This window comes from Lichenostomus cassidix, chromosome 7 (genome assembly GCF_008360975.1).
Source record: "Lichenostomus cassidix isolate B80296 chromosome 7, HeHo_3.0, whole genome shotgun sequence".
Classification (NCBI taxonomy): Eukaryota; Metazoa; Chordata; class Aves; order Passeriformes; family Meliphagidae; genus Lichenostomus; species Lichenostomus cassidix.
Window position 1 is genome coordinate 35,723,922 of NC_139488.1, and position 24,971 is coordinate 35,748,892.

Below are 24,971 nucleotides of genomic sequence, written 5' to 3' on the forward strand. Positions count from 1 at the left end.
TGTATTGATTTGATTCTCATGTTAGACCAGAACTGATTTATTTCAAGCAGCTGTTGCAGGAGTTGCTGCATTTAATGTTTTAATGACAATAAATGTGCTCAGTGACCAATGTGGGACATATTCTTAAAGTCCCTACTACAGAGTTATGCTCTGAAAAGAGTTTTAAAATTGTAATTTTAAATTGCTCCCATTTCCAGTCAGTTGTTCTTAAAGCTCTGATAAGAAGTACAAAAAGAGTTAAGTTTTAATGTGTATTATGTTGACTTTAATAACCTCCTTTTGATCTTGAAATGCTGCTTTTTCAGATTTCTTCTTTCGGTTGTCGATCTTGCTTTTCTGGATACAATTACTAATTTTTTTTTTTAAAGGATGAGTGGATAGCAAGATCTGCTTCGTGAGAATCCATAAATATTAGAACAAATGAAAGAGAAAATCAGTTTTATATTGAAGTGCATGAAGAAGTTGCTTTGTTGGGACATTGCTGTTTCCTTCTTCTGAATCTTAAATTAATTATGTTTTTTATAGTTTATCAGTCACTTATATCTAAATTTATTCTCTATAAAAACAGTTATAATAGTGATTTTTAGTGAAATCTGTCAGTTCTCACTTCTTGAGGGAAAGCTCACTTTTGAGAGGGAAAGGTGATGATGGGGGCTAAAAATTATCAAGAGCATTTAAATTAGGAGTGAAAATATTTACCTAATGAAGACTCCATTGGGTGGCTGGACTCTGGATTTCCAGGATCTCTGGAAAACAAATCCAGAATAAGAAACTTGAGACAAAAACCATCTTTGTCCCCTTCCTAAGCAGCCCCGAGGATGTTCCTCGAGGATGAGCAGGGTGGCTGGCAGGGTTGGGCTGCAGCTGAGCCCTGCTGTTGTCTTTGGAGCTGGGAACTGGCAGAGTTGACTCTGGAGAGGATGTGCTGGCTGTGGCAGCAGTGCTTTGGCTGTAAACACGGTTGTTTCGAGCTCTAGAAATGGGATTTTTCACCTAATCTTCAGATTACAGTCTGGCACGGGGAGCGGAGTGAGGCAGCTTGTCCTGAGAGGGGACAAACACAAAATCCATTTCAAGTGATAGCCACTTCAGCTGGAGGTAAAGAGGCAGTTTTGATGGATTTTTAACTATAATCAACACTGATTTCAGAGCATGAATGAAGACACAAATGTTACAATTCTTTCAATGCAGACAAGGTTGGGAATTTGATCTCTACAGGACTGGACAGTAGAAATGGAATTAAACAGATGCAGCAAAGTTTGAGGTTATGGAGATGTTTTGCTCTAGGAAGAGAGTTCAGCAGTCACAAACATATTAGCATTTTTATGCTGATAGGTATTTACTCAGATGTGTAATGCTGCAGCCTGACATTTATTTAAGTTTAGTGGCTGAAGGAGGGAATTACTTCCACTTGTTTGTGCCAGTTCAGCTGTTTGAGGCTGCCCAGCTCAGTCGGACTTTTGATTGCTCTACAGCTCCAAAATGCATTTCAAACTGGGCTCTTGCATCACAGCACACACCACGAGCTGCCTATGTCATCTGCTAGTGATGCAGCTGATCCCAAAACGCTTCTGAAGAATATTTCCTGTCAGCAAAACCAACAGCCATTCCAGAGAAATCCTTGGGAATGGCTGAAGTCCTGACTGGAGTTCTGGCCAAGCTGTGTGAGCAGGATGAGCTTGGGGTGGAATAAGGTGGGGAGATGAAAAAACAAAACCCCAGGGTTGTGGGCTGTGTGGAATCAAGACAGGAGCTCACTGTGATGGTTCTCCATGAATCAGTTGGAGAATTGAAAGAAGGAAGGGTCAGGAAGGTTTCCAGCTCCATGGAGAAGGAACATTTAAAGCCTTGAGTTTTCCAGCTCTGGGTGCTGCTTTTCCCCCTCCACATTATCCTGTTTGGCTGCAGGTCGCAGGTAATCCCTGGGTGTGTTTACACAAATGTGGGAGCTGGCTCTCCTGCTCAGCTGCCATCTGGACAAGGGCAGCTGGAGCCTGTCTGGATGTGCTGGGCACTGGATGTGCACTGACCCTGCAGCTCCTGCCCAGCAGCTCAGCACTTGGGAGCTTTGCTGAGGGAAAAGGATACAGCTGATGCTTTAAATTTTTTTAAAAAAACAAGACAACTCGTTGTAGGTATGTTTAGACTGGGGCTTTGGTTGTAACCACAGAAAAAAAAAAAAGAGAAATATAGCGATGGCTAAAGAATTGGAATGTAAATAAGAAGCTTGATCAGCACATGTAGGATAACTGGGTGGTGTTTTTGCTTGCAATAGCACCGAGTGGGACACAACACCCACAGAGAGATTTGCTGGAGAGCTGACTTGAAGGCAGAATCACACTGGTCCTGTTGTCTTTTAAATAGTTATATAAGGTCCTGTAAGACAGAAAAAGAAGTGGGGGTTGGATATATCATGTGGAGGAAACATCAAATGTGGAGTTGGATGCTTGCCTCATAGATGTCTTGACTGTGTTTTTGTTTGACTTGGTGTGTGGTTCTGTTTGCTTTGCAGTCAAACTGCTACATTTGCATTGTGCTTGCCTGATTTGGGAGGCAAAAGGTAGAATAATTTCTTGTAATTAGCCTGACTTAAATCTTCAGTGCGTGTTTTTGGGGGGTCAGAAGGCAGCCTCTGCGAAGAGGACACTCCTTATTTCTCTTTATAAATCCAGGTGAGATACTGACACTAATTGTATTGAACAGGATCCTGGAAGATGTGTGAAACAAACAGTAATAGGAGAAGGGCTGGAGAAAATGTCCTTTCCTGATCTTCTCTTGGAGTCTAACCAGAGAAGGAAATTTAAAGACAGCTCAAATTGACAGCTAAAATGAAGCCTTTCCGATGCTTTTTTATGAAGTGATTAATATGTTCAAATTTCCCATCTCCACGAGGCTGCAGGAAATTCAAACCTCCATTGAAGAAAATTCTAAATGTTTCATAGCTCACAGCTGGGAAGTTCTTACAAAGTTCAGCTCAGAGAAGAACCTCCACAAACCCCAACCCCAAAAAGGATCATTTTGATCCAAAATCCATTGGGATTCACAGCTGGGTGTTAACTGAGAGGAGCTTCCCATATCTGAAGAGCTGCAGGATTCCTCTGGGTTGGGATCCTCAGATCAGAGGAACAGCTCTGACAGGTATCTGAGATCATTCCCGGGAAACTCCCTGGCAGCTCCCAAAATAGAAATACTGCTGGTTGCCACCATGATGAGACTCATCCCTGAGAACGATTCATAATTCCTGATCCTGCCTGGGTGTCCTTAGGTGGTTCATTTAGGTGTTTAATTGGTGCCTCTGATGCTGAAGGGCCTCTTTTTTAGTTCAATAACAGCATTCCAAGAGTCTGTGTGGAAGTGGTGTCACTGCTGTGTGCAGTGGGAAAGAATCCCTGCCTCCTTCCTGGGCATCTTCCCTGAGCTTCATCCAGAGCCAGGTGTTGGTGAGACCTCCTGGATAATCAGGGTGCAGTAGAGCCCCATGTTTTGTCATTGTTTAATGGCAAAAAACTACCTGAGGTTTTTCCTTATTGCTCTCTGTGTTTGGGGTTTTGCACTGGGGAGAGGAGGCTAATCCAAACTGGGAACTGTGTTTTTCTAGCATTAGTGCCTCTTTAGCCTTATTCTATTTTTCCCAACATCTAAATCTTGTAGAATTTAAACTTTTCAGTGTTGAGCCCTGTGTTTCTAATTGTGGAATATTGTCCCCGTCTTGTAATGGGTGCCAGGCAGGGGACATTTGACCAGCAATGACCAAAAACCAGCAGCACAGAAAGCTGTGCCTCAAACCAAACAATTTCTAGGATCTTTTCAAGCTTTCTTCCTCTCCAAAGCTCATCAGGCAGTGGCTGCGAGGTGTTGGTGCTGTGCTGCTCACACCTCGCAGTGACGGCAGTGGCATGTTTGAACTTGAAAACATCAGCCTGCCTTTCACTGCTTTCCCTTGAAGTCGGCGAGTGTGAAAAATAACACTTAACTCCAAGTGTCTGGAGATTCCCAAAGGATGACAATCTTTATCTGGGGGGTAACCAGCTCTTAGTGGCACTTGAATTTCTACCTGAAGAGCAGAGATGGCCACTGACCCTTTTTCTCCATTTTCAGCTGCGTGCTATGCTCTGAAAGGATTCTGGAAAACTTGGGCATCAGAGATCTGGGGGTTTCCCCACTTCCTTAAATCCAAGCTTAAATAAGATATTTGGAAGTACAAGGCAGAAAATGGAAGTTCTCTACAAAATCCTATTACAACATTATTAATTTCCTCTAACAGTGGGACTGCTGGGAGAGACTAAGGGAATACATTGCAAAAGTAATTCCAGCTTTTCTTTTTTTCCTTGAGCAAGAGGCCCATGCAAATAAAACCAAGATGTAGCTATATATATAAAAGCTATAGATGTATCTATATATGTAGATGTATCTATAAATGTAAAATATATAGATGTAAATGTAAAATATATATATATGTATCTATGTATGTAAAATAACATCATGAAGTGGTTAGAACAGCTGACTCTAAAAATTATTTTCCATACTGTAAGTCCAGAAGATTCAGGCAAAAAAGAGGTTTTCCTTGTTATTGCCCACCAAGCAAACCAGGGGCTGCAAGGATTTTTAAAACAGATTTTAATACAGATATTATTTCTCTCTCCTTTCCCCAATTCAATCTCAGTTCTATTCCTTGTTTTTAGACGCCAGCATCCTCCATAGTTTCCACTCTACTCTAGTGCCTTTGAATTGATCATCCTTCAGTTTTCCAGCACTGGATTCTTCTCTCGTTCTTTTTCAGAAGTGTTATCTCAGCTACAGAATTTCATACTTCCATGGCAAGCTCGTCCCTACAAATTTTCCATTTTGAAAAGGTGTGAACTGCAAGAAAATTGAAATATTTTCCAAGTATATGATGAGATATCTGAGCAAATACAGATTTCCTGTTGTTCCCCCCACTATAATTCTGCAGAATAATGCAGCTCTTGCTATACAAAACTCTACACTAAAGCTTACCAAGTTTACCCCTGATCAAGCTGCAAACTCATTCATTTTTAAATACTATTTTAGCAAAAGAAAGCAGCTTTGTGGGCCATCAGATTAGTCCTTAAATGTCGAAATTTCACAGGGCAGCATGGCAGCAGTGCAGGTGATTTGTTACTTCACTGCCTTGTTTATCTTTTCTCCAGTTCTTGCGTTGCCTGAGTTAATTGCTGCTGTGTTTGGATTTAATGAATGTACTTTGGCTCAGCTCATCTGAAGTACAGTCCTTGTTTGACCTGGGAGCATTGAGAACAGTGATAATAGGACTAATATTAGTCTCAAAATCAACAAAATAAGTTTGGGGACATCGTGGCATGTAAAAGGAGGACAGAATAGGTCCTTTCTCTTGGAACTCAGTTTGCTTTATTAGGTTGGAAAGAACTTCTTTCTTCCTCCTTTGAGAAACATTCCCCTGGGTGTTATCAGAAAAAATAGAGAATGATAAAATCCTGCTTCCTGCTTGCGGAAACATCAAAGCTGGGCCTTTTTAGTCTATATTTGTAGTCTGTTCTTAGATATATTTGTAGGGCTAGAAAGTGTTTGAGATCACTGTGGAAACAAATAGAATAACACATATGGGCAAGTATTTGAAAAAGGTACCTGTGCAGCAACTGAAGTTCTTTTTCCCAAGGTGTTATTTCTATTTATGCTGCATTTTCTGGTCTTTTCTGCTCCTCCAGAACAGCGTGTTACAATTCTGATATTTTGGTGAATGGGCCATTCTATCTATAAGTTACTCAGTCCCTGTGGTGCTTCAGGCCTCTCTGCTCTGCTGGTTTTTTCTAATAAACTGTTCCACTCCTTGTATTTCAGTGCTTAAAGAGTTCAAATTCAGCTCAAATATAATGCAATTTAAGTATCCTTTCTACTACAAGCAGAGGTATCTGCCAGACTGAGCTTCACCCTTTAATTCTTTTATACATTGCAAGTTTTCTAGGGACTAGCAAAAAAAAAAAAGTTCTTGGCACCGTCAAACTAATCTTTGCAGGCTTTTCATCAATTTTCATGACTTCAGCTTGAAAATGTTGTTACATTTCCCAAACCAGTGAGAGATCACAGATTGAGTTCCCTTTGACCTCTGTGTCTTTACATGGTGTCACCAACTAATCATGCTGCAAAAGCAGGGTTTGGGAATGAGGCTAGGACGTGGGAAGTGTTGAAGTCTTCCCTGGAAAATGAGGGAGATGATCGTTATCACATCTCAGATGAAGTAGCAGGAAACCATTCCTGCATTACAGACCCACGGGGTTGTGCTGCTCAGTTCTATGTCTAGTGGATAAAGTTGGATGATGAACTCCCAAGAGTTTCTGTCTTTTTTCATCCCCCATTGGGTGTAATGTAGTGATACCTGTAAAAGACAATTAATATTTCATCCAGCACTTTTCCCAATGATTGCATTTTGAATTGTCCATAGTAGATGTGCAGAGATTTCATTGTTTGCAGCTTTTTAATTAAAAAAACAGTAGATTTTTTCCAGTCATTCACAGTCTTTGTGATTGAGAAATGGCAGCCAGTCCTTCCAGCTCCTCCTGAGGTGAGGTTTTCCAGGCTGCACATGTGCTCTGTGATGGAATTGCTCCCTGCACTGCTCTCCGTTCTGCTGTTTCCTGTATTACCAGTGGTTCAGGGGTTCAAATGTTGGTTTTGTTCCCTCAGTGCAGCTGTTGTGGATGGACAAGTGTGAGGGATAGAGCAGCACTGGGGCTGCGATGGGAATACACAGATATCCAGTGAGATGGGGCTTAATGTGCCCAAACCAAACTCCAGTGTGTGCTTAATGTCCTTTGCTTTTCCGGTGTGGTTTCCTCATGTTCTATCCATAGGACACTGCTGGAGTTCAGCTCATGGCTTCTTCCAGCAGCAGCATTTTGCTGTTTGAGATTCAGGAATTGGTTTGTGAGGACCTGGCAATTCCATGTGCACTCGGAATGAGTACAGCAGTTTCATTAGAGACCTGCTCTGCCTAATAAATTCCCTTTTTTGTCAATGCCAGCTGCCCTTCTCCCCTGGGAGCTCCATCCATGTGGAGGGGGTGGCAGAGCTGGTTGTAAGCAGATGGGCTCAGGGCTGCCTTCTTCGTGTGTTTCCCCTTCTCCTCTGTCCTTAGTTCCTCCATGTTCCTGCTTTTCTGCTTGGAAAGATTAATGCAGGCTTGTCCTGGGCTGTCCAAGCCTGGGTTAGTCTGGCCAGACCCATTGCAGGGTCGCCTGTTTCTCGCCTGTTCAGGTGAGAAACTCCAGCCAGATCCAAGGTCATTAAACCAACAGTGACTGCTGCCAGTCACTGATTAGAACATTGATGGATATAAAAAATAACGGATAAGAAAACCTGACTATAAAGAAGACAAGAATAAGGAGAAGATTTATGCAAAGTTAGTTGGACCGCAGTTTGAATTTTATAAAATTGAGCTTGTCTGTGGTCCTTCAAAGCTCGGCTTGGCAGCGGGAGAAAAGCAATGGCACGTGTGAGAGAAATCCAGGACTTCTGCTTTATTGCACTGACAGAACCAAATTGTTCAATCTGTTGCCTCATCTGTTTCTTGCCATAGCTGAGAGTTGTAAAGGTCAGGCCGTGGCAGCACAAGGAATATAATGGTTACCAGGCTGCCTCTCGCAGTGCTCCCAGCTGGCTCCTGCCCCTCTCCCATTGATCCGCCAGCCTCCTGCCCAACATGCCAGCCTCAGCCTATTTTGGGAATGCGTCAGAGGCAGAGCTTGGGAAGGAGGCAGTGTGGGATGCTCAGGATGGGCAGTGCTGTGCTCAGCTCCGGCCTCCTGGGTTCTCTTCCAGGGCTGCAGTGAGGCTCAGGTGGGGATAATCCTCAATTTCCTCGGGATGTATGGGAATGGCTGTGAGCGTTGGGTTTATTGTGGGTAAAGGAGGTGATACAAATAAATACCAATAGAACTGCTGTGGGAGATCTGTTCTCTTCTTCTGGTCTTCAGTGTGGTGTGTGATGTAACAGTCTTGAAAATATTATGTGTATGGATATATAAAATATATACAGGCAAAGAAACAGTCTTGGGCATTTCCTGAGCCTTCCTGAGTGGATCCTCTGATTCTGCAGCTCCTCTGTCTCCCTCTCTGTTTCTCCATGGGTTTAATACATGTTAAACATTATTATTATGGTGGAGCTTCTGTGAAGATTAATGGCACACTCCGGGCGGTGTCTGGCAAGAGAAAAAACAGAAATAAAAGGCAGTTTTTACTCCCTTCCCTTATTTTGTTAACACTTTTGCTTTCAAACAGCCCTTCACCTTTGCAGAAACCAGATTGGTGCTTCATGTGCTATTAACTCTGAAGTTACCTCCACCAGAATCCCAGAGTGGTTTCTTAAATGGTCACTAGAAGTTCTTTAAAGTCCCTTCCAACCCACACCATCCTGGGGCTCTGTGCCTCTCTTGTCCCCAAACACCTCTTGGCTCTTTTGGGGGTTTCTGGGATGAACTCACTGCTCTTTTGGCTCAGGTAACAGGAGACATAAATGCCTTTTGGTGAATTTTCCTGGCTAAATCTCCTGGTTTGGCAAATATTTTAATTAAATCTTCACTGCTCAGCATTCTAAATTTTCTCTGCTATTGCTATTCACGGAGAAGTATTGCCATGACTTGTTCTTCATTTCTTCAAATCTCGCTAAGTTATGCAAGTCACTGTTTGACTTCGCAGAAGATCTTTGTTTTATGTTTCAACACTCGGAATGCTGCTGAACTTTACGTGTTTTCTCTCTTTATTAAAAAGAGGGGAGAGAGGCCACATCGGTACAAGCAGTAAATGATAATTTTTTACACCCTGCATTTGTTCATATGGCTGAGCCTTCAGAATTCCATTTAATTGTGCTTCCCACCCCTCCTAGGTGCCATCCTGGGCAGATCAGAAACACAGGAGTGCATCTACTACAACGCTAACTGGGAAAAGGATAAAACAAACCGCAGTGGGATCGAGCCCTGCTATGGTGATAAAGATAAAAGGCGACACTGCTTTGCTACATGGAAGAATATTTCTGGATCAATTGAAATTGTGAAGCAAGGCTGCTGGCTGGATGACATCAATTGCTATGACAGGTGAGTTTTCCTAGGAATTTTTGAAATTTATTTGTCATTGGAAACTCTTTGGCCTCTCCATAATTTCTGCAGCATCCTCTCTGCAACCACTGCTTAAGACAAATGAGTCTGTGAATAATTATCTTATTTTTAGATGCTCACTTGTATTTGGGGACCAGACTTCATGTGAGTACTTTGTTTTGTTTGCAGGGTAACTTGATTTACCTTCTTAAAAGAACCCAGGTATCTCATTTATTCTTTTTTAGCCCATTAATAATAGATTCTCTAGTCCCTCATTATTGCCAAACAATGCAAATATAATTATTGCAAAATTCTCTCACTGATTTTTCCAAAGCCTTTGGAGTAGGAAAGTCAGCACTTCGTGTCTGCAATTTACCAAACCAAGGAAGTATTTTGGCAGTTTATTAAAAAGCTCAATGGCAGCTCTAAGAATATACTAAATTTCCAGTTATTTTGTTGATAACAGATGGTCTAGAAAGTACCCATGAGCAGTAACAGCAGGACTTGGGGTTTGCTAGATGCTGACTGAATAAAGGTCATGACTCTCTTAGGCAATGGTGTTGCAGTTTTTTAAATACTCTACTGGGTTTTATTGGTCCAAAACATGTATTGTCTGAAAAGGCAGAGAATTAAGAAATAGATCTTCATTTAAAAGTATTTAGAAATTATTTCAGCGATATTTTAGAAAAGTTTTCCTTTGTGTTTCTTAAAAGTGGAATTGGTAGAAAAAAGCCTTCAGTCCTTTCTCCCAAATCAAGTTGCTCCCCAGGATGTTTTTTTGCTTTCATGACAGTTTAAAGCTCAGTTCCACAGTCTAAAAAAATCCTAAAATCGTGACATTAAATTCTCCCTTGAGCAAAGAAAAAAAAAAACTGGAAGAAGAAATCAACTGTGGGAAGGATGGTAAGGAAAGAGTTGGAAACTGAGTATCTCTAAGTCCTCATTAAGCAATTTGTGCTAATAACACACAGGGCTGTGTTTGTGCAAAAGAGCCCAAATCTTATCTCTGGAGCGTGGGGTGGTTTGACTGCACTGCAGTTCCGTGGGGATGACTCCAAACAGCAGCACATTGAGGACATCAAAGAGAAAATGTTCTCTGCAAGTCACAGGACAGGGCAGCAGCAAGAGCTGGCTCTTGAAATAACCCCAACTTTTGAAGATGAACCCAAAACTTCCTTGACGATGTTCAGCTGTCTTTAAAATCCTTCAGTGATTCTTCAGGGTTTTCCAGTTCTGCTGTCAGGCTGGTTGGTGCTTTTTCTTTCCTGATGGGAATAGTTCCAGCTTATTTGTTAATAGAGTATTAATAAAAAAGCTTTTCTTGCAGTTAATTCATGGAGTGAAATAAACCCTGTAGGCAGGGGAGATTGTAGGAATTTTATCACTTCTTTCTACAAATGTAATAAAGTTCAAAAATTCTCCTTCTCACTTATCTCCAGCCCTGTACTGTGGCTTTATGGTGAAGCACCAGCTGTTTTATCACTTGTTTGTGCTGTTTAAATCTAGATTGTGAGCTGTTCCTCAGTGTCCTGCTGGTGGCTTTCTTTAACTTTGTCTTAAAAACAGCAAAAATGTGTTTGTGTTTTAATGCCATTGCATTACAATATAAAATATCAAGATTTTAATTTATTTCCTCAGGTTTAGCTGTTCTTTGGGCAGTGTGTTATCATGGGCGATTTAATGACGCTCACTTTGGAAATTTGAAAGATGAGCATGTAATTTTTCTGGAATTAAAAAAAAACGACAAAGCAAACCAGCTCAAGATGAAGAACCATTTGACTCTTGTCTTTTGTAGGAATGATTGCATCGAGAAGAAGGACAGCCCTGAAGTGTTCTTCTGTTGCTGTGAGGGCAACATGTGCAACGAGCGCTTCTTCTACTTCCCAGAGATGGAGGTCACCCAGCGTAAGTTCCTCCTGAAGGGAATGTTTCACATTGCTCAGGAGATCACACTTTTCCAAAAGTCCTGCCAGAGGGTTCTGATTCCTGGGTCATGGAGCTCTGTATTCCCAGGCAGAGCCAAACAATTGCTGGTGCATTTATTCTCCTTGGAAAAGGTTCTTTACTATAAAATCGATAAAAGGCACTTCAGCTCTTTCCAGGGGTGAGAAGGAAGGATAATCTGAAGTAATTGGCTGGTTTAAGATATGAAGTTACTGTTAAATCTTACATTAATTGTATGGTTAAGCTCCTGTAAGTGTATAAATTGTTGGGCTAAAAGCCAGCTCATCCCTGTATCCCTGTGCCAGCCTGGGGATGCTCCTTTTCTTCAAAAAATCCTCTTTAACCCACTTGGACCTCAAATTTCTCTGTTAATGGACACAGTAACCTCTAAAAAGAGGGAAAGAATTTTCTCTCTTGTGGGTTCTTCCATCTCAGCATTTTCTGTGGTTCTGAAAGACAATCAAATAGTCAGACTTAACAAACAATTGTTTTAAAAAAACAACAGCTAAAAGGTGATTTGATTTTTCTTGCCTCTCTTCTTCCAGCCAGCAATCTGCTGGAAAACCAAGTGATGTTAATAACTGAGCTGAAAACAGCAAATGTCTCATGTACCAAATAGCCAGAGGAAGTTGTTTATGAAATGAAAGAACATTTTCTGGGAGATTAAAATAGCCTTTGTTGACCCAGGAGATATTGTTGTCATTTTTGTCAGTGATGCTGCTAAGGCAATAATTGACATTCTTCCCTCTCACGAGCCCTCTCTTGCCCCAGGGGGCTGTGGCTGCCTTGGAAGCAGCTCCAGCTTCTGCAGAGCCTTTTTTGAGGTCATGTGGAAGTGACTTCACCTGGAGAACTCCTCCTTCCAGCAGAGCACAGAGGTGCTGACAGGTTATTCCTGCCCTGTGCGAGGCTAAACCTCTGCCTCGATGGATTTTCATCCATTGGGTGCTGCATTCTTGCAATCCCTGGAAAAACAAACACCCTTTGCACACTGTGGGCTGGTGGGGATTAGAAGCACAGAATTGCACCGTGCTGGAGTGTGAATGTGGGATCTGAGCTATTCCCATGCTTCCCAAAGTGCTGCCTTTTAACCAAGTGTTAGTTTGTGCTGCCTAATCAGCTGCTGGGAGCCTGCTGTGCTGATGGCAGGAGCTGCTAGAAAACCAGCCTGCTGCACATTTCAAACACTGCCTGGTTTTGTTCCTTAAAATCTGTGTCCTTTTTTTTTTTTTTCCCCCATCAGCAACTTCCAATCCTGTCACACCGAAGCCACCTCTGTTCAACACCTTGCTCTACTCCTTGGTGCCTATCATGGGAATTGCAGTGATCGTGCTCTTCTCCTTCTGGATGTACAGACATCACAAGCTGGCCTATCCTCCCGTGCTTGTTCCCACCCAGGTGAGCCCCTGCTGCAGCATTTGGGGGTTTTTTTCATGGCAAAACAATTCCTGAAGGGGATCTGTCTCATGGTTGCTCTCTGTTGCCCTCCTAGTTTTGAGGTCCTAACGCTTGCTCTCCCCTAAAGCAGAGAATTAAGCTTTACTTAAACAGCCTTATTAATTATTCTTTGATGAATATATGAGCAACTACTTCATGTTTTTATGCATCTGTTTGTTTGGGAGGAGAAAAACTGATCACAGAGGGCAAAGACACAGTGAAGGGGTGCTGAGGGCTGAGCTGTAATGCTTAGCTGGAAACAAAAAGGGTGTTGCTTGTTCATCTTGGCCATTTGAGGTGTACAGAAAATAATACAGAATATAGGTGTACAGAAAATAGTACAGAAAATAGGATCTCTGTTTTTAGGGAAGCATGGAACTGGGATACAGGTGCACTTAAAGGGAATGTTCAGAAAATCTTCAGGTCAAGCATAGCTCAGCTCATGGATTGTGATTCCTGTCATCATCTTCCTCTTGTTGATGTATTTTCTGTTTTGTCTTGAAATGCTTCAGTTTTGGGGGTGTTTGTGTTTTATTTCAAAAGGATGGTGAGGTTGTGGTTTCCACATTTGAATGTAACCTGGTTGTGCTACATCCAAACAAACCTTCTGTGGCTCTGTGTGTGGAGTTCCTGCTGCTGGGAGGCTCCAGCTGATCCTGGAGCTGTAATTACTGCTAATACTGGAATTCCTCTTCCTTTAGTTATCCAACTGAGATTACAGGAGGCTTTTAGGGAAAGAGTTAAACCAGGAAATTCTGGAGACCAAAGCAGAAGAGATGAAGAAAATGTGGTTGTGGTAATAAAGAGAGAAAATATTTGGATTTTTGCAGTAGGAACTAACTTGAGGTTCTAAGTCAGTGCAGTGACCAGAATACACAGCCTCTCCAACAGTGATGTTATTTGTGATTAAAATGAAAACTCTTGTTATTTTGGGTGGGATTGCCAAGGATTGATCTCTGTGTGCTCCCTGCTTGCAGCTCCTGGGATATTTCCAGTGCTGCTGCTTGACTCGAGGGTTCTGCAGGAAGCAGGATTGCCTGGGGTTGATAACTCAAGTGTTTTGGTTTCAGTTTCGCAGTCATAGATAAGAGGAATTTGGGGAGAGGCAGTGGACATATGTTGTTGCCAAATGAAAAGAACATAATTTAGAGGAAAAAAGTCTGTTTGCTGTCCTTGCGGAGAGGATTGCAGCTCCTCAGACTCCCTGCAATCTGTCAGCATAATTAGTTCATCCAGCTCCCATTTTATGGATCTGGGACTTCACATCAACCCTGTGGTCTTTGCTGGGAGATCAAATTGATAACTGCTAATTGTGGGGGTAATTCCAGCGTGGGATTGCCTTCCTAAAGAAAGGAAGTCAGGGATAAAGCCATGGAAAAGCAAGTGAATGGTAAATGTGTGTGAGGTATCAAGAACTTATATTCTGATTCTCCCTCCTTTTGCTGCAGTTTTTTCTTTGTGTGGTTTGTGTTTGGTGCAGGATGGGCACCTAAATTTTTAATAAATAGGGTAATCAGCTGTTGTGTTAATGCTCAGATTGTATCTTTTGGGATAAGTGTACCTTGGTGCTTGTGGGGCAACAGCATTTTCCTGTCTTGTGGTGAACAGGCATTAAGGCTTGTGGAAAGTCAGGAAAAGCCACTTCTGCCTGAAAAACTACCCGAAATTATTATGTAAATCCAGTGTATAAACACTCTCCCATATGCAGCAGAGCAGTGGTTCCCACTTTAAATTTGATTACAGCTGGTTGGAACAGGAGAGAGGGAAAGCAGGAAGGGAGGAAAGGTATTGGGAACTTTATAACCACGAATAAACACTGAAATATTTGTGCAATTAATCTATTAACTTTTAATACTGTATTTAATAGTTGGGGCATGAGTGGAGTTTGTAGGCAAATGGATTTGGGGTTTAAATCTCTGTGTAGCAGCGGTGGAATGGACAGGTTGGATGTACAGCAGGAAAAACAGGGTTTGCTCTGTGTGAGTTAGAGATAAAGGTTATCTGCTTTTCCTTGCTTTATTCCCAGAAACAGTGGGAGTGCTGAGGTGCTGCCCTGGTAAAAAATTAAAGGATGGATGAAGAATAAGCAAAAGATAAAAATGAGGAAATGCGGTAAATCAAAAAGAATAGAAGTGATAAAAAATCAGAGAGCAAAAGGGAGAGTAGTTTGGAATATTATTAAAAAAAAAAAGAAATACACCATAAGAAATGTTTGAACCTGTAATGAGACATAAAGGACAATTAGTGTTGGCTTGTTTGTGCTGCTCACTGTGCCTCACTGCTGTGTGGGGAACCATCCAGTGAAAGCTGTCAAATCCCATCAAATCTGTCACTCTCTGTGTTCTCAAATGAGTTATTAACAAATCCATGTTTGCTGAGTACATCTGTGTGTGTGGAAAACACTTAACAACCGCTCTATCTCCTTATTTCTGTTTGATTTAGCAAACATAAAATCAGCTAAAATCTGATAAAATTTATCAACATAATTGGATTTTCCGTATTTGAATGTAGAAAGAAGTGCTGTGACCTGGTTCATTCTCACTGGGCTACACCAGGAATGAAACCCTGAGGTCTGAAATAAGGTGTAATTCAGGTTTCTCCCCAACCATTCCCGGTAAACCCAGGAGTGAGGATGGCAGGAGCTGCTCTGCTGTGCTCCCTTTTTCCTGACATCCCCTGAGCTGTGGCCAGAGCTGTCAGTCAGTGCTGCTCCGAGGTGCTGTTCCCACCCTGTCACTGATGGGTGCCACTGTCACCCTTCCCCAGCAGAGCTGCCACAAGTGACACTCGGGGATTAGCAGCTCTCACAGCTCCCCACATTTCCCATCCCCACCCTGCAGCAAATCATTAACCTCTTGTACTTTCCCTGGGTGCCCAACTTGGGAATATTTTACTGGATCACAGTTGCTTTTTTCGCTTTGGGTTGGGTTTGAAATGCCAGTCATGTGTTGATATTCCCTTCTTGTCTCCATGACCTATTTTTGGGATTTCTTCTGAATGGTTTGGACTCACTGGGGTCAGAGGTGCATCAGGGTTTTAATCACTGAGCACAGGAATTCCTAAATCGACCTGATGCACTTGAAATTTGTGAGAAAATCTTTCCACACCAGGAAAATCCCAGTTTCCTGCTGAAGAATGAAGGAATTAAATCAGGTGTTCAGGTTTTCCCCATTTTGATTTTCCAAAAGCCACTTTGTTGTTGTTGTTTTTACAGATATTGTAACAGAAACATTTCAACACTAGAAAAATGCAAGGGAGAAATGTTTTTGCAAGGATTGAGTCCAAACCTGGGAAGATTAATTGCTACTTGAAAAATACACCCAGGGAGAAGCCAGGTGCTTATAGAAAATGGGAAAAGAGGTTGGAAAGTTAGAGCAAATCAGGAGTCCTGAGTGTGCAGTGGGTGAAGAGCTCAAAACTGGGTCCTTTTTCTGCCCTGATAGAATCCATGGGCTGTTAAATTTGTATAAAATCTGCACCAGAGGGAAGAATTAGTGTGGCAAATATCCAAAAGCCAAGTGCAGCTTTTACAGTTCAGAACATGGATGTGGGTAGCCCAAATTTTGGGGAAAACCCACACTACTTAAGGTTTTATTGGTCTAATTGGTTACAAATATTGCAATGAAACTCTCAGAGTTGGTTTTCAGGCAGCATAAACAGAAATTAGTGTGTTTGTATACATTTGTGTAGGTGGCAGGTGTTTTGAGGGGGGTTAACTGCTCCCAGTTTTTATTTACAGGAGTTAATTCCTGACACAAAGCTCAGATTTGCATTTCTTTTATAGCCTGATACCCTTCAATTGGGATTTCTGCTGGGAGCCTGAGGTGCTGCTCTGTGGGCTGAAGGGAAGGACATTGGTTTATAATCCAGAGGTGTTAATGAGCATAAATACATCTTTTTTAAATTCCTCTGTGTGGAATTTATCAGTGTTTGGGGGAAGCTGCTCCCTCGAGGGAGGAGTGAGAGGTTTGGGAGAGGACTCTTTTCTCAGAGCTTCGTTTTTGCAGCTTCTCATTATGGTCAGAGCAAAAAAGGTTGAATTCATACATATTTCTGCTTCTTGCTGAGGAATTTCCATAATTCTCTGGAGCTGGAGAACTTCAATAATGAATAGGTCTGGAAAAAAGGACTTTCAGGCCCTTGGGGTGTGTTTTGCTCCACTCCAGATCTGCTCTGACTGATGGTGGAGGAGAGATCCTGGTGGATCCCAATGCTCCAAGCTCTCTTACAGGATTTATAGATCCATTCTCCAAGGAATCCTCCATCCCCTGTGTTATTAATTACTTGGAGAAAGAGAAGTGTGTGCTTGGTGCTTCCCAGGCCCAGGGAAAGGCTGCTGCTGGCCTCTGGAGCATGCTGAGGGTGTAAGGGACAGGGGGAGAAGGGGATGGCAGCTGGAGATGGGTTGGAATTCCTGCTTTTCCAACATCCATCCCATCCAGGTGTAAAGGACAAGGGAGATGGCTGAGGTGAGTCATGGAATTACAGAATGGTTTGGGTTGGAAAGGAACTTCAAACTCAGTCAGTGCCACCCCTGCCATGGCAGGGACACCTCCCACTGTCCCAGGGTGATCCCAGCCCTGTCCAGCCTGGCCTGGGACACTGCCAGGGATCCAGGGGCAGCCATTCCCATTTCTTCTTGGGAATGCTGTGCCAGGACCTCCCAGCCCAAAGTGCAGGAACAGGAACAGAGGTGTCTCCATGGCTCTGCTGAGGTGACACCAAGGTTTTTGAGGAAAAGGGATGAAAACAGCACAAACAAGGGGGTCATTAAAATCCTGGCATGTAAGTTTATCCTGGATTTTGTTCCACAGTCTGTAAACTTTTCCTGGGATCGTTGGAAGGAATCTTTAATACTGTGATTGCTATCACTCTCAGTATCTGCTGGGTGCAGAGTGTTGCAGTTCCGCCTCTATCAATGGGTTTATTGATCAGTTCAGTGCCAGCCCAAAGCTGTTAGTTATCAGGTATGATCCCACTATTGATGGGTCTATCGATCAGTTCAGTGCCAGCCCGACTAACTAACCTGTTAGTTATCAGGTGTGATCCCACTATCGATGGGTGTATCGATCAGTTCAGTGCCAGCCCGAGGCTGTTAGCTGATCAGGTGTGATCCCACTATCGATGGGTGTATCGATCAGTTCAATGCCAGCCCGACTAACTAACCTGTTAGTTATCAGGTGTGATCCCACTATCGATGGGTGTATCGATCATTTCAGTGCCAGCCCGACTAACTAACCTGTTAGTTATCAGGTGTGATCCCACTATCGATGGGTGTATCGATCAGTTCAGTGCCAGCCCGACTAACCTGTTAGTTATCAGGTGTGATCCCACTGGCAGTTTCCCCGTTCCAGAAACGGGCATTTCCCTGGAGCAGCGCTGCCCCCTCGCGGGCACCATGGAGCACTGCAGGCAATGAGTTTGCATCCCGGGGAATTGGAATTTCACCTTTGGAAGTTTTGTGTTCCACACGTTTCTGTGCTGCTGCTGCTAACACGGCTCTGTACACCTGCAGTGGACATCCTTGGCGTAATTATAAAATAACTCGTTAATTGTCTATTCACGAATCCTGTTTTCCCCATTTTCCTTTGCTAACATAACCATGCTGGATTTCTTTGTTGTTTGAAATGATCTCTTACTGGTACAGGAAAGTTTTGTTCTCCCCATGAATATTTCTGTCACTAACTCACAAATAATTGACTTTGTCTCCTCTAAGCTGTTTTTTCATCCCATTGCTGGTGTAAATAGTAATTTCTCTTGCCTGTGTTTTTTCCCTCTCTGCAAGCACGCCTTTCATATAATGATTGAGGTAAGAGGATGTTTGTTCCTGGCTCTGGGGCTTTCTGGGGATGTGGGAGATGTTGTTTGGGCTGAATTGGGATTTCTCAGTATCTCAGACAAGCAATCTGTCAGCATGTGTGGTTTAAAAATGCAGCTTCAGCCTGTGGATCGTGGATTTCCTAAAATTCCCTGCAGTTGCTGAGGCTGGTGGGGTCAATACCTGCAATCTGGGAAAAATAAAAATACTCCTTCACTACTCAGTCTCTACTTCATCTTCCCCACTGACCAGCAGTTATTTTTATTTGTGTTAAACTCCAAGTCACTGGAACCCCTTAATTCACAAATTGGGTCATTCCTGCTCAGCTTTTCAGTGGAATATTGAAAACATCAACAGAATATTGGAACCATTAAGATTTGAGGTGTAATATAAATGCTCAATTTCTGTCATCATTCAAGTTCTCTAATTAATACCTGAAATACCTTGGAAAGGTAATTTAGAAGAAAACAGAATGGTTTAAATATCTAAAAATGTAAATATTTAAATCTTTTCCTGACTGTACCTCTGTAAAGAGTTCCCAGAGTTCCTTGGATGTCTGTTCCATGTTTGCCTTCAAATGATCCCAGTCAGGGCTGCAAGGAGCTGCTTTTAATGGATTTGAGTTCCACAATTACTGAGCTTCTCTCTGATATCAAACCCCATTCTTGAGGACACTTAGGGAACCCCAATGCTGTAAGGTAAATAAGGAATATTTTCCCTGCATCACTCAGTCCAAGGGAAGGGGCAGGAATAGGGAATTTGGCCCTGGATTTTTGGACAGCTGTGGCAATGTGGAAGCCCAAATTATCCTGCTGCCCTCCCTGCTGGCATTCTGTGCTCGGCGCCACAGAGCTCAGCCCCAAAGCCACGCGGGAATATCGGGACCTCTGGAATCTGAAACATTTCTCCATGGAGCAGGGAGAGTTGGGAATATTGGCAGGGAATGTAAAAATAGATCCTCGAGCTGCAGGGTTGGGAGTTTGATTTGAACCGAGGCATTTAGAAAAAAAATCGGGGGGGGAAAAAAAAAAAAGGGAAAACTTCTCTTTCTAGTTGTGCTAACAGCAGGAATTGTGCTTCCCACTTGGAATGGGATTTGTTTGGGTTGGGCTGTGCTCAGGAACAGCAGAAGTTTTGACTCTGAGGAAAGGGAAACACACAGGAGTCACAGGAGGGGCTGTGGGAAGTGCTGGGAAGGTGGTGTGGAGTGCCAGGGATTTCTAGGAAATCAGGAATTTGGGTGTATGGGAAGTGCTGTGGTCTGATGGGAAATTAGGAAACACCAGGTTTCGCTGCCACTTCAGCTCTTGGCAGAGATGCTGGAATTTGGTTCAGCAAATCTTGGAGATTTTTTGATTTTCCTGATGGTTGGGGAAGAATTTGGTGCTTCCAAATCCCAGCAGTTTATTGGGAGGAGGGTGTGGGAAGGAAGGGGGATTTGGGGTTATTTCCCACAAATTTCTTGGTTTAGACAGAGCAGGAGATGCTGAACTTGGAACACTTCATTAAATCAGACTTGGCTTTGGGGGATAAATTTGAACATCTTGTTGCCACTTTCACTTCTAACAATCACAAACTGCATTTACAAATATTTGTTTAGTACAGTTTGGCTTTTACAAATTGAGGGCACTGCTTTCCCTGGTGCCTGGAATATTCCAAGAGGGCTTTGGCAGGGAATGAAAGGCACCAAGGGAGGGAAATCTTCACTCTCAAACTTCATTTTCTGTGCTGCAAATGTTGATGTCACAACTTCAAGGGCCTGTGGCTGTCACATTGACAAAAGGATTTCCTCCTCTTTTGAGGACAGCGTTGCAGTGTGCCTCTAATTTGAATTTCAAATATTATTTATTCTTTTTCTAGTTATTAATTTGTGCAATGAGGTTACTCTGCTCTGAATCTTTCTCTGTAACTTGTTCTTTTTGATTTATTTGTTGTTTTATGAGAAAGCAGAGAGTGGGTGTTTATTCCTGCACTTAAACTACTCAGGACTTGTGTTCTCACCACTTGCCTCCATTCTCCCCATAGTAAAAAGGGTTCTTAACCCCATAGTTTGCCCCAAAATGTGTCTTTAACCCGCACAGGATTTTATGGTTTTGATGGAAGTGCTCAAATATTTAACTCTTTATTGAGTGCTTTCCTCTCTCTTGTAGAAGGAACTCCTCCAGTGGTTTTCATTCTCCTGAAAACAGCTTTACAGGGCTGTTTGGGGAGACTAGAGTAGCCAAGGGGTGTTTTGGAGGCTTTTTGAAAACTTTAGGGTTGATTGTCAGGGTTTTTATAGAGGGACAAGCTAATCCCACATGGAGGGCTGGAGAGCCCAGCCTAGAAAGAAGCAGAACTCTGGCAATAAAGCTGAGAATCTGCTTGTTCTGTTCAGATGCTGTGATACAGAAAAAATAGAAAATACAAGGGTGTGCAACAAATTGTCACCTCCCCTTTCCCAGGAAGGGGAATGGTCCCAGGTTGTGGTGTGGGATGTGGATATGGGGTGTGGGGACATGGATAGCCCTGGGGAAGCTCTGTCACATCTCCAGTTGGACAAGGTGATCTCTGCAGTGCAATTGCAGCTCATTTCTGGGTCCAGCCAGTGCTGGGATTTCAGGAACTGGCCGAGTTGGGAGCAGTGGAAGTGTGGCAGGAGGGGTTTGATCCCCAGACTGTGCCTCTGGAAGGTTCCAAGCTCCCCCACCTCAGACAAACACCCAAAACCTTCCGTGCAGCCAAGGGGCTCATTGCAATTCCAGCTCTTAACAAACACAACAAGTAAAGCTTGATTATCTTTGTTCCTTAATTTCTGCTGTGCTTTCCCACCTGGTTACAATATTCCCTAATTTCTGCTGTGCTTTCCCACCTGATCATGTAATTCCTTTATTTCTGCTGTGCCTTCCCATGTGGTTACAATATTCCCTAATTTCTGCTGTGTTTTCTCACCTGACCATATTATTCCTTAACTTCTGCTGTGCCTTCCCACCTGGTTACAATATTCCTGCCATGCTTTCCCACCTGGTTACAATATTTCTTAATTTCTGCTGTGTTTTCCCACCTGATTAGACTGTTCTTTCATTTCTGCCATGTTTTTCCCACCTGACCATGTTATTCCTTAATTTCTGCCATGCTTTCCCACCTGGTTGGACTATTCCTTAATTTCTGCAGTGCTTTCCCAGCTGGTGACATTATTCCTTCATTTCTGCAGTGCTTTCCCAGCTGGTGACATTATCCTTCATTTGTGCCATGTTTTCCCACCTGATCACCTTATTCCTTGGTTCCTGCAGTGCTGTCCCCCATTTATCCAGCTGTATCCCATCCCTCCTGAGCATGTTTGCCAATCCCATTCCCCATCCCTGCAGTGAAGGGCTCAGCTTTGTGCCTGGATTTTGGGGAATTCCTGCACTGGGGTTTGGCTGGGTGATCCCAGTGTCTCCTGTTGACAATCCTTTTTTTTGGGGTGCTGTCATGGATGGCAGGAATTAATATCATTAATAAATAACAACACTAATTAATGGTTTCACCTGATTGCAGGATCCTGGGCCTCCCCCACCATCTCCCTTGATGGGTCTGAAGCCTCTGCAGCTCCTGGAGATCAAAGCCAGGGGGAGATTTGGGTGTGTTTGGAAAGCTCAGCTGCTCAATGAATATGTTGCAGTCAAGATATTCCCTATCCAGGTGAGCAGAACTCTTGGATTACTGGGTTGTTTTTCATATTAAAGCAACTTTTCTTGTCCCAGTAATTCTGCAAATCCAAACAGAATTGTCTTTGAGGTGTAAAAGATGCAGGAAGAGTTTTCTTTATTTAAAATAAGTATTTTACTGGGGTAAACACATCATTGAAGCATAAACCCTATGAAATATGTGTTTCTAGCCATAAAAATATTCAGCATCCACAGTTTCAAGCAGCTCTCACCCACCTCTTGACCAGTTAATAATCAAATTAAATTGTACTTAGAAGGAATGTCCTGAAATGCAAACCCTAAAGTGATTGTTCAATTAAACATGCCTCAATTAAGAGCCATAACACTTATTGCCCAGCAAGTGCCCTCAGAAAGCTGTGCCTGGGATTAAATGGATTGAGGAATTTGGAGAACACAGAGTGATGTTCATGGTGATCCTGGGATGAGTTTTACATTCATTAAAGCACCCCCTGCTACTCGAGGTGCAGAACTGTTTCCTCGCACTGAATAAACACTGCAGGCCTTGTTCTGTCAGCAGAAACTCCACCTATTTTTTGACACCTCATTCCCAAACCCTGGAAGCAAACCCCCCCAGATCCAGGCCTTGCCCTCCCATTCCTGCTGGCTAACCTGAGGTGCTGCTGTGTTTGCAGGACAAGCAGTCATGGCAGAACGAGTACGAGATCTACAGCCTGCCGGGGATGAAGCACGACAACATCCTGCAGTTCATCGGCGCCGAGAAGCGCGGCTCCAGCATCGACGTCGACCTCTGGCTCATCACTGCCTTCCACGAGAAGGTGGGGCTGCCTCTCCACACCTTTGGGGGTTTCCTCAGTGGGGTTTCCTCAGCTCTGCAGTTGTGGTGCAAATGTGGAGTTGAGGCACTTGAGGGAGGAAATGTAAAGGAGTTTTCACTCTTTTTGCTGGATGTGAATTTATTGCAGTTTTCAGACTCACCGGTTTTTACTAACGCAGGAGTTGTTTTAGAGAACAAAAATGAATTCTACCTTTATTTTGGCCTTTTAGAAAAGTATTTTTGAATGTCCCCCCCGTCTAAACCTGCCTAAAATACATAAACTCCCATAGAGATGATGGTTTGGGTTTTTTTGTTTACCCGTGTTAATTGATTAGAATGAAAATAAAGAGATACAGATGAATTCCATTGTCACAGCAAGAGGAAGAAACGCAAATATCATTAATGAAGAATATGTTCAGTTTTATGCTGAATAATTTTGATTTTATCTCTTTAGATTTCTTCAAGAGTGTGTGTTTCACTCTGACACTGTGTTGTTGAATGATTTTATCTCTATTTATTCAAAGTGTGTTTTTCACCCTGAAACTGCTGTTGGTCCCTAAGCAAAGCCAATCAAAGGTGCTACAAAAGTTCCCCACCAAGGTCAGCAGGAATTCCACGTTTTCCCTGGGTGAATGAGACTGAGCTGAGAGCTGTGCCTGCTTTCCCTGCAGGGATCCCTGACGGATTTCCTGAAGGCCAACGTGGTGTCCTGGAACGAGCTGTGCCACATCGCGCAGACCATGGCGCGGGGCTTGGCCTACCTGCACGAGGACATCCCGGGCCTCAAGGATGGCCACAAGCCTGCCATATCCCACAGGTACAGCCCTGGAGGACAGGCCTCATTGCTTCCTGGCAATCCTGCAGGAACTCCTGGGTCTCTATGTTGGGTTTTGTTTCCTGCTATTTAAACAAACCAGATGCACTTACTGCACGCTTGGATTACAATATTTTTGTTCCATCCCTGTATCCCACATGGATCGTCCATATCTCCATATATCCATCATACTTCTGTATTTATGTTAACAACCAGCACAAAATTGCAGTTCCAATTACTTTTTCCCATAGGGATAAAGGTGTGCAAGGGCACTCCAAGGTTTTATTATTATTATTATTATTTGTTGTGTAACCACAATTTATCTATTTCTTTATAATTTCTTTGCTTTTCATACTACCATGTTCCTTGTTTTATGCTATTCCTTTTTCCTTAGAATTTTATCTGGTATTCTGTGTTCCTGATCTCTAATTTGTTCTGGTTTTTTTTTCTTGAACTTGAAAGGGACATCAAAAGCAAGAATGTGCTGCTGAAAAACAACCTCACAGCTTGTATTGCTGATTTCGGTCTAGCTTTAAAGTTTGAGGCTGGAAAGTCTGCAGGAGACACCCATGGACAGGTAAATCCTGGTTTATTTCCAGGAATGGGGGTGAATGGATGAATGGGTCAGACTCATTGCATGGCATCTCCCACCTTTTTATCCTTACTGGAGGAATTGGACAAGAAGTTTTGCTGTATTTTATTAATTAATCAATTACCATTCATAAACTGAGGGATGAAACTTCCAAGATTTAGTCCTAAACCAGGAATAAGCGTGCCTGTGTTCATTTTGGGATGCCATTTAGCAGCAGGCAGGGTGGTTCCTTTGCTGGGTGGATTGCAGGTGCAATGTTGGTGTTCTGGTGCTCTTGCAGGTGGGCACTCGCAGGTACATGGCTCCAGAGGTACTCGAAGGTGCTATCAACTTCCAAAGGGATGCATTTCTGAGGATAGACATGTATGCCATGGGATTGGTGCTCTGGGAATTGGCCTCACGCTGCACAGCTGCTGATGGTAAGGGACAGCCTGGGGCTGGGGGACAGGGAGGCCCTGCAAGTGTCCAGGAACAGCTTGGACAGGGCTTGGAGCAGCCTGGGATAGTGGGAGGTGTCCCTGCCATGGCAGGGGTGGCACTGGATTGGCTTCAAGCTCCTTGCCAACCCAAACCATTCCATGATTTTGATCATGGCCTACATTCCCAACATTCCAATCTTTGCCTTTTCCCAATCAGTGGTTTGACTCCCGTTTCCCTCTGCAGGCCCTGTGGATGAGTACATGCTGCCCTTTGAGGAGGAGATTGGCCAGCACCCCTCCCTGGAGGACATGCAGGAAGTTGTGGTGCACAAAAAGAAGAGGCCTGTGCTAAGGGAGTGCTGGCAGAAACACTCTGTAAGTGTGACCCAACTGCTGCTGC

The 24,971-nt window shown here is 43.1% G+C and overlaps 1 protein-coding gene across 2 annotated transcripts in view; it reads left to right on the forward strand.

The window, feature by feature from the left end:
• ACVR2A (activin A receptor type 2A) overlaps positions 1-24,971 on the forward strand; it is a 50,657-nt gene that overhangs the window by 21,739 nt on the left and 3,947 nt on the right. The window contains exons 2-11 of one of the 2 annotated variants that reach the window (XM_085067159.1): positions 8,876-9,083; positions 10,879-10,988; positions 12,271-12,425; positions 18,250-18,273; positions 21,802-21,945; positions 22,604-22,747; positions 23,418-23,563; positions 24,023-24,137; positions 24,433-24,571; positions 24,816-24,946. In XM_085067159.1, coding sequence (XP_084923285.1) covers positions 8,876-9,083; positions 10,879-10,988; positions 12,271-12,425; positions 18,250-18,273; positions 21,802-21,945; positions 22,604-22,747; positions 23,418-23,563; positions 24,023-24,137; positions 24,433-24,571; positions 24,816-24,946 — 1,316 coding nt within the window. The remainder of the gene's footprint in view (positions 1-8,875; positions 9,084-10,878; positions 10,989-12,270; positions 12,426-18,249; positions 18,274-21,801; positions 21,946-22,603; positions 22,748-23,417; positions 23,564-24,022; positions 24,138-24,432; positions 24,572-24,815; positions 24,947-24,971) is intronic. The other variant, XM_085067160.1, reaches the window with a different exon arrangement.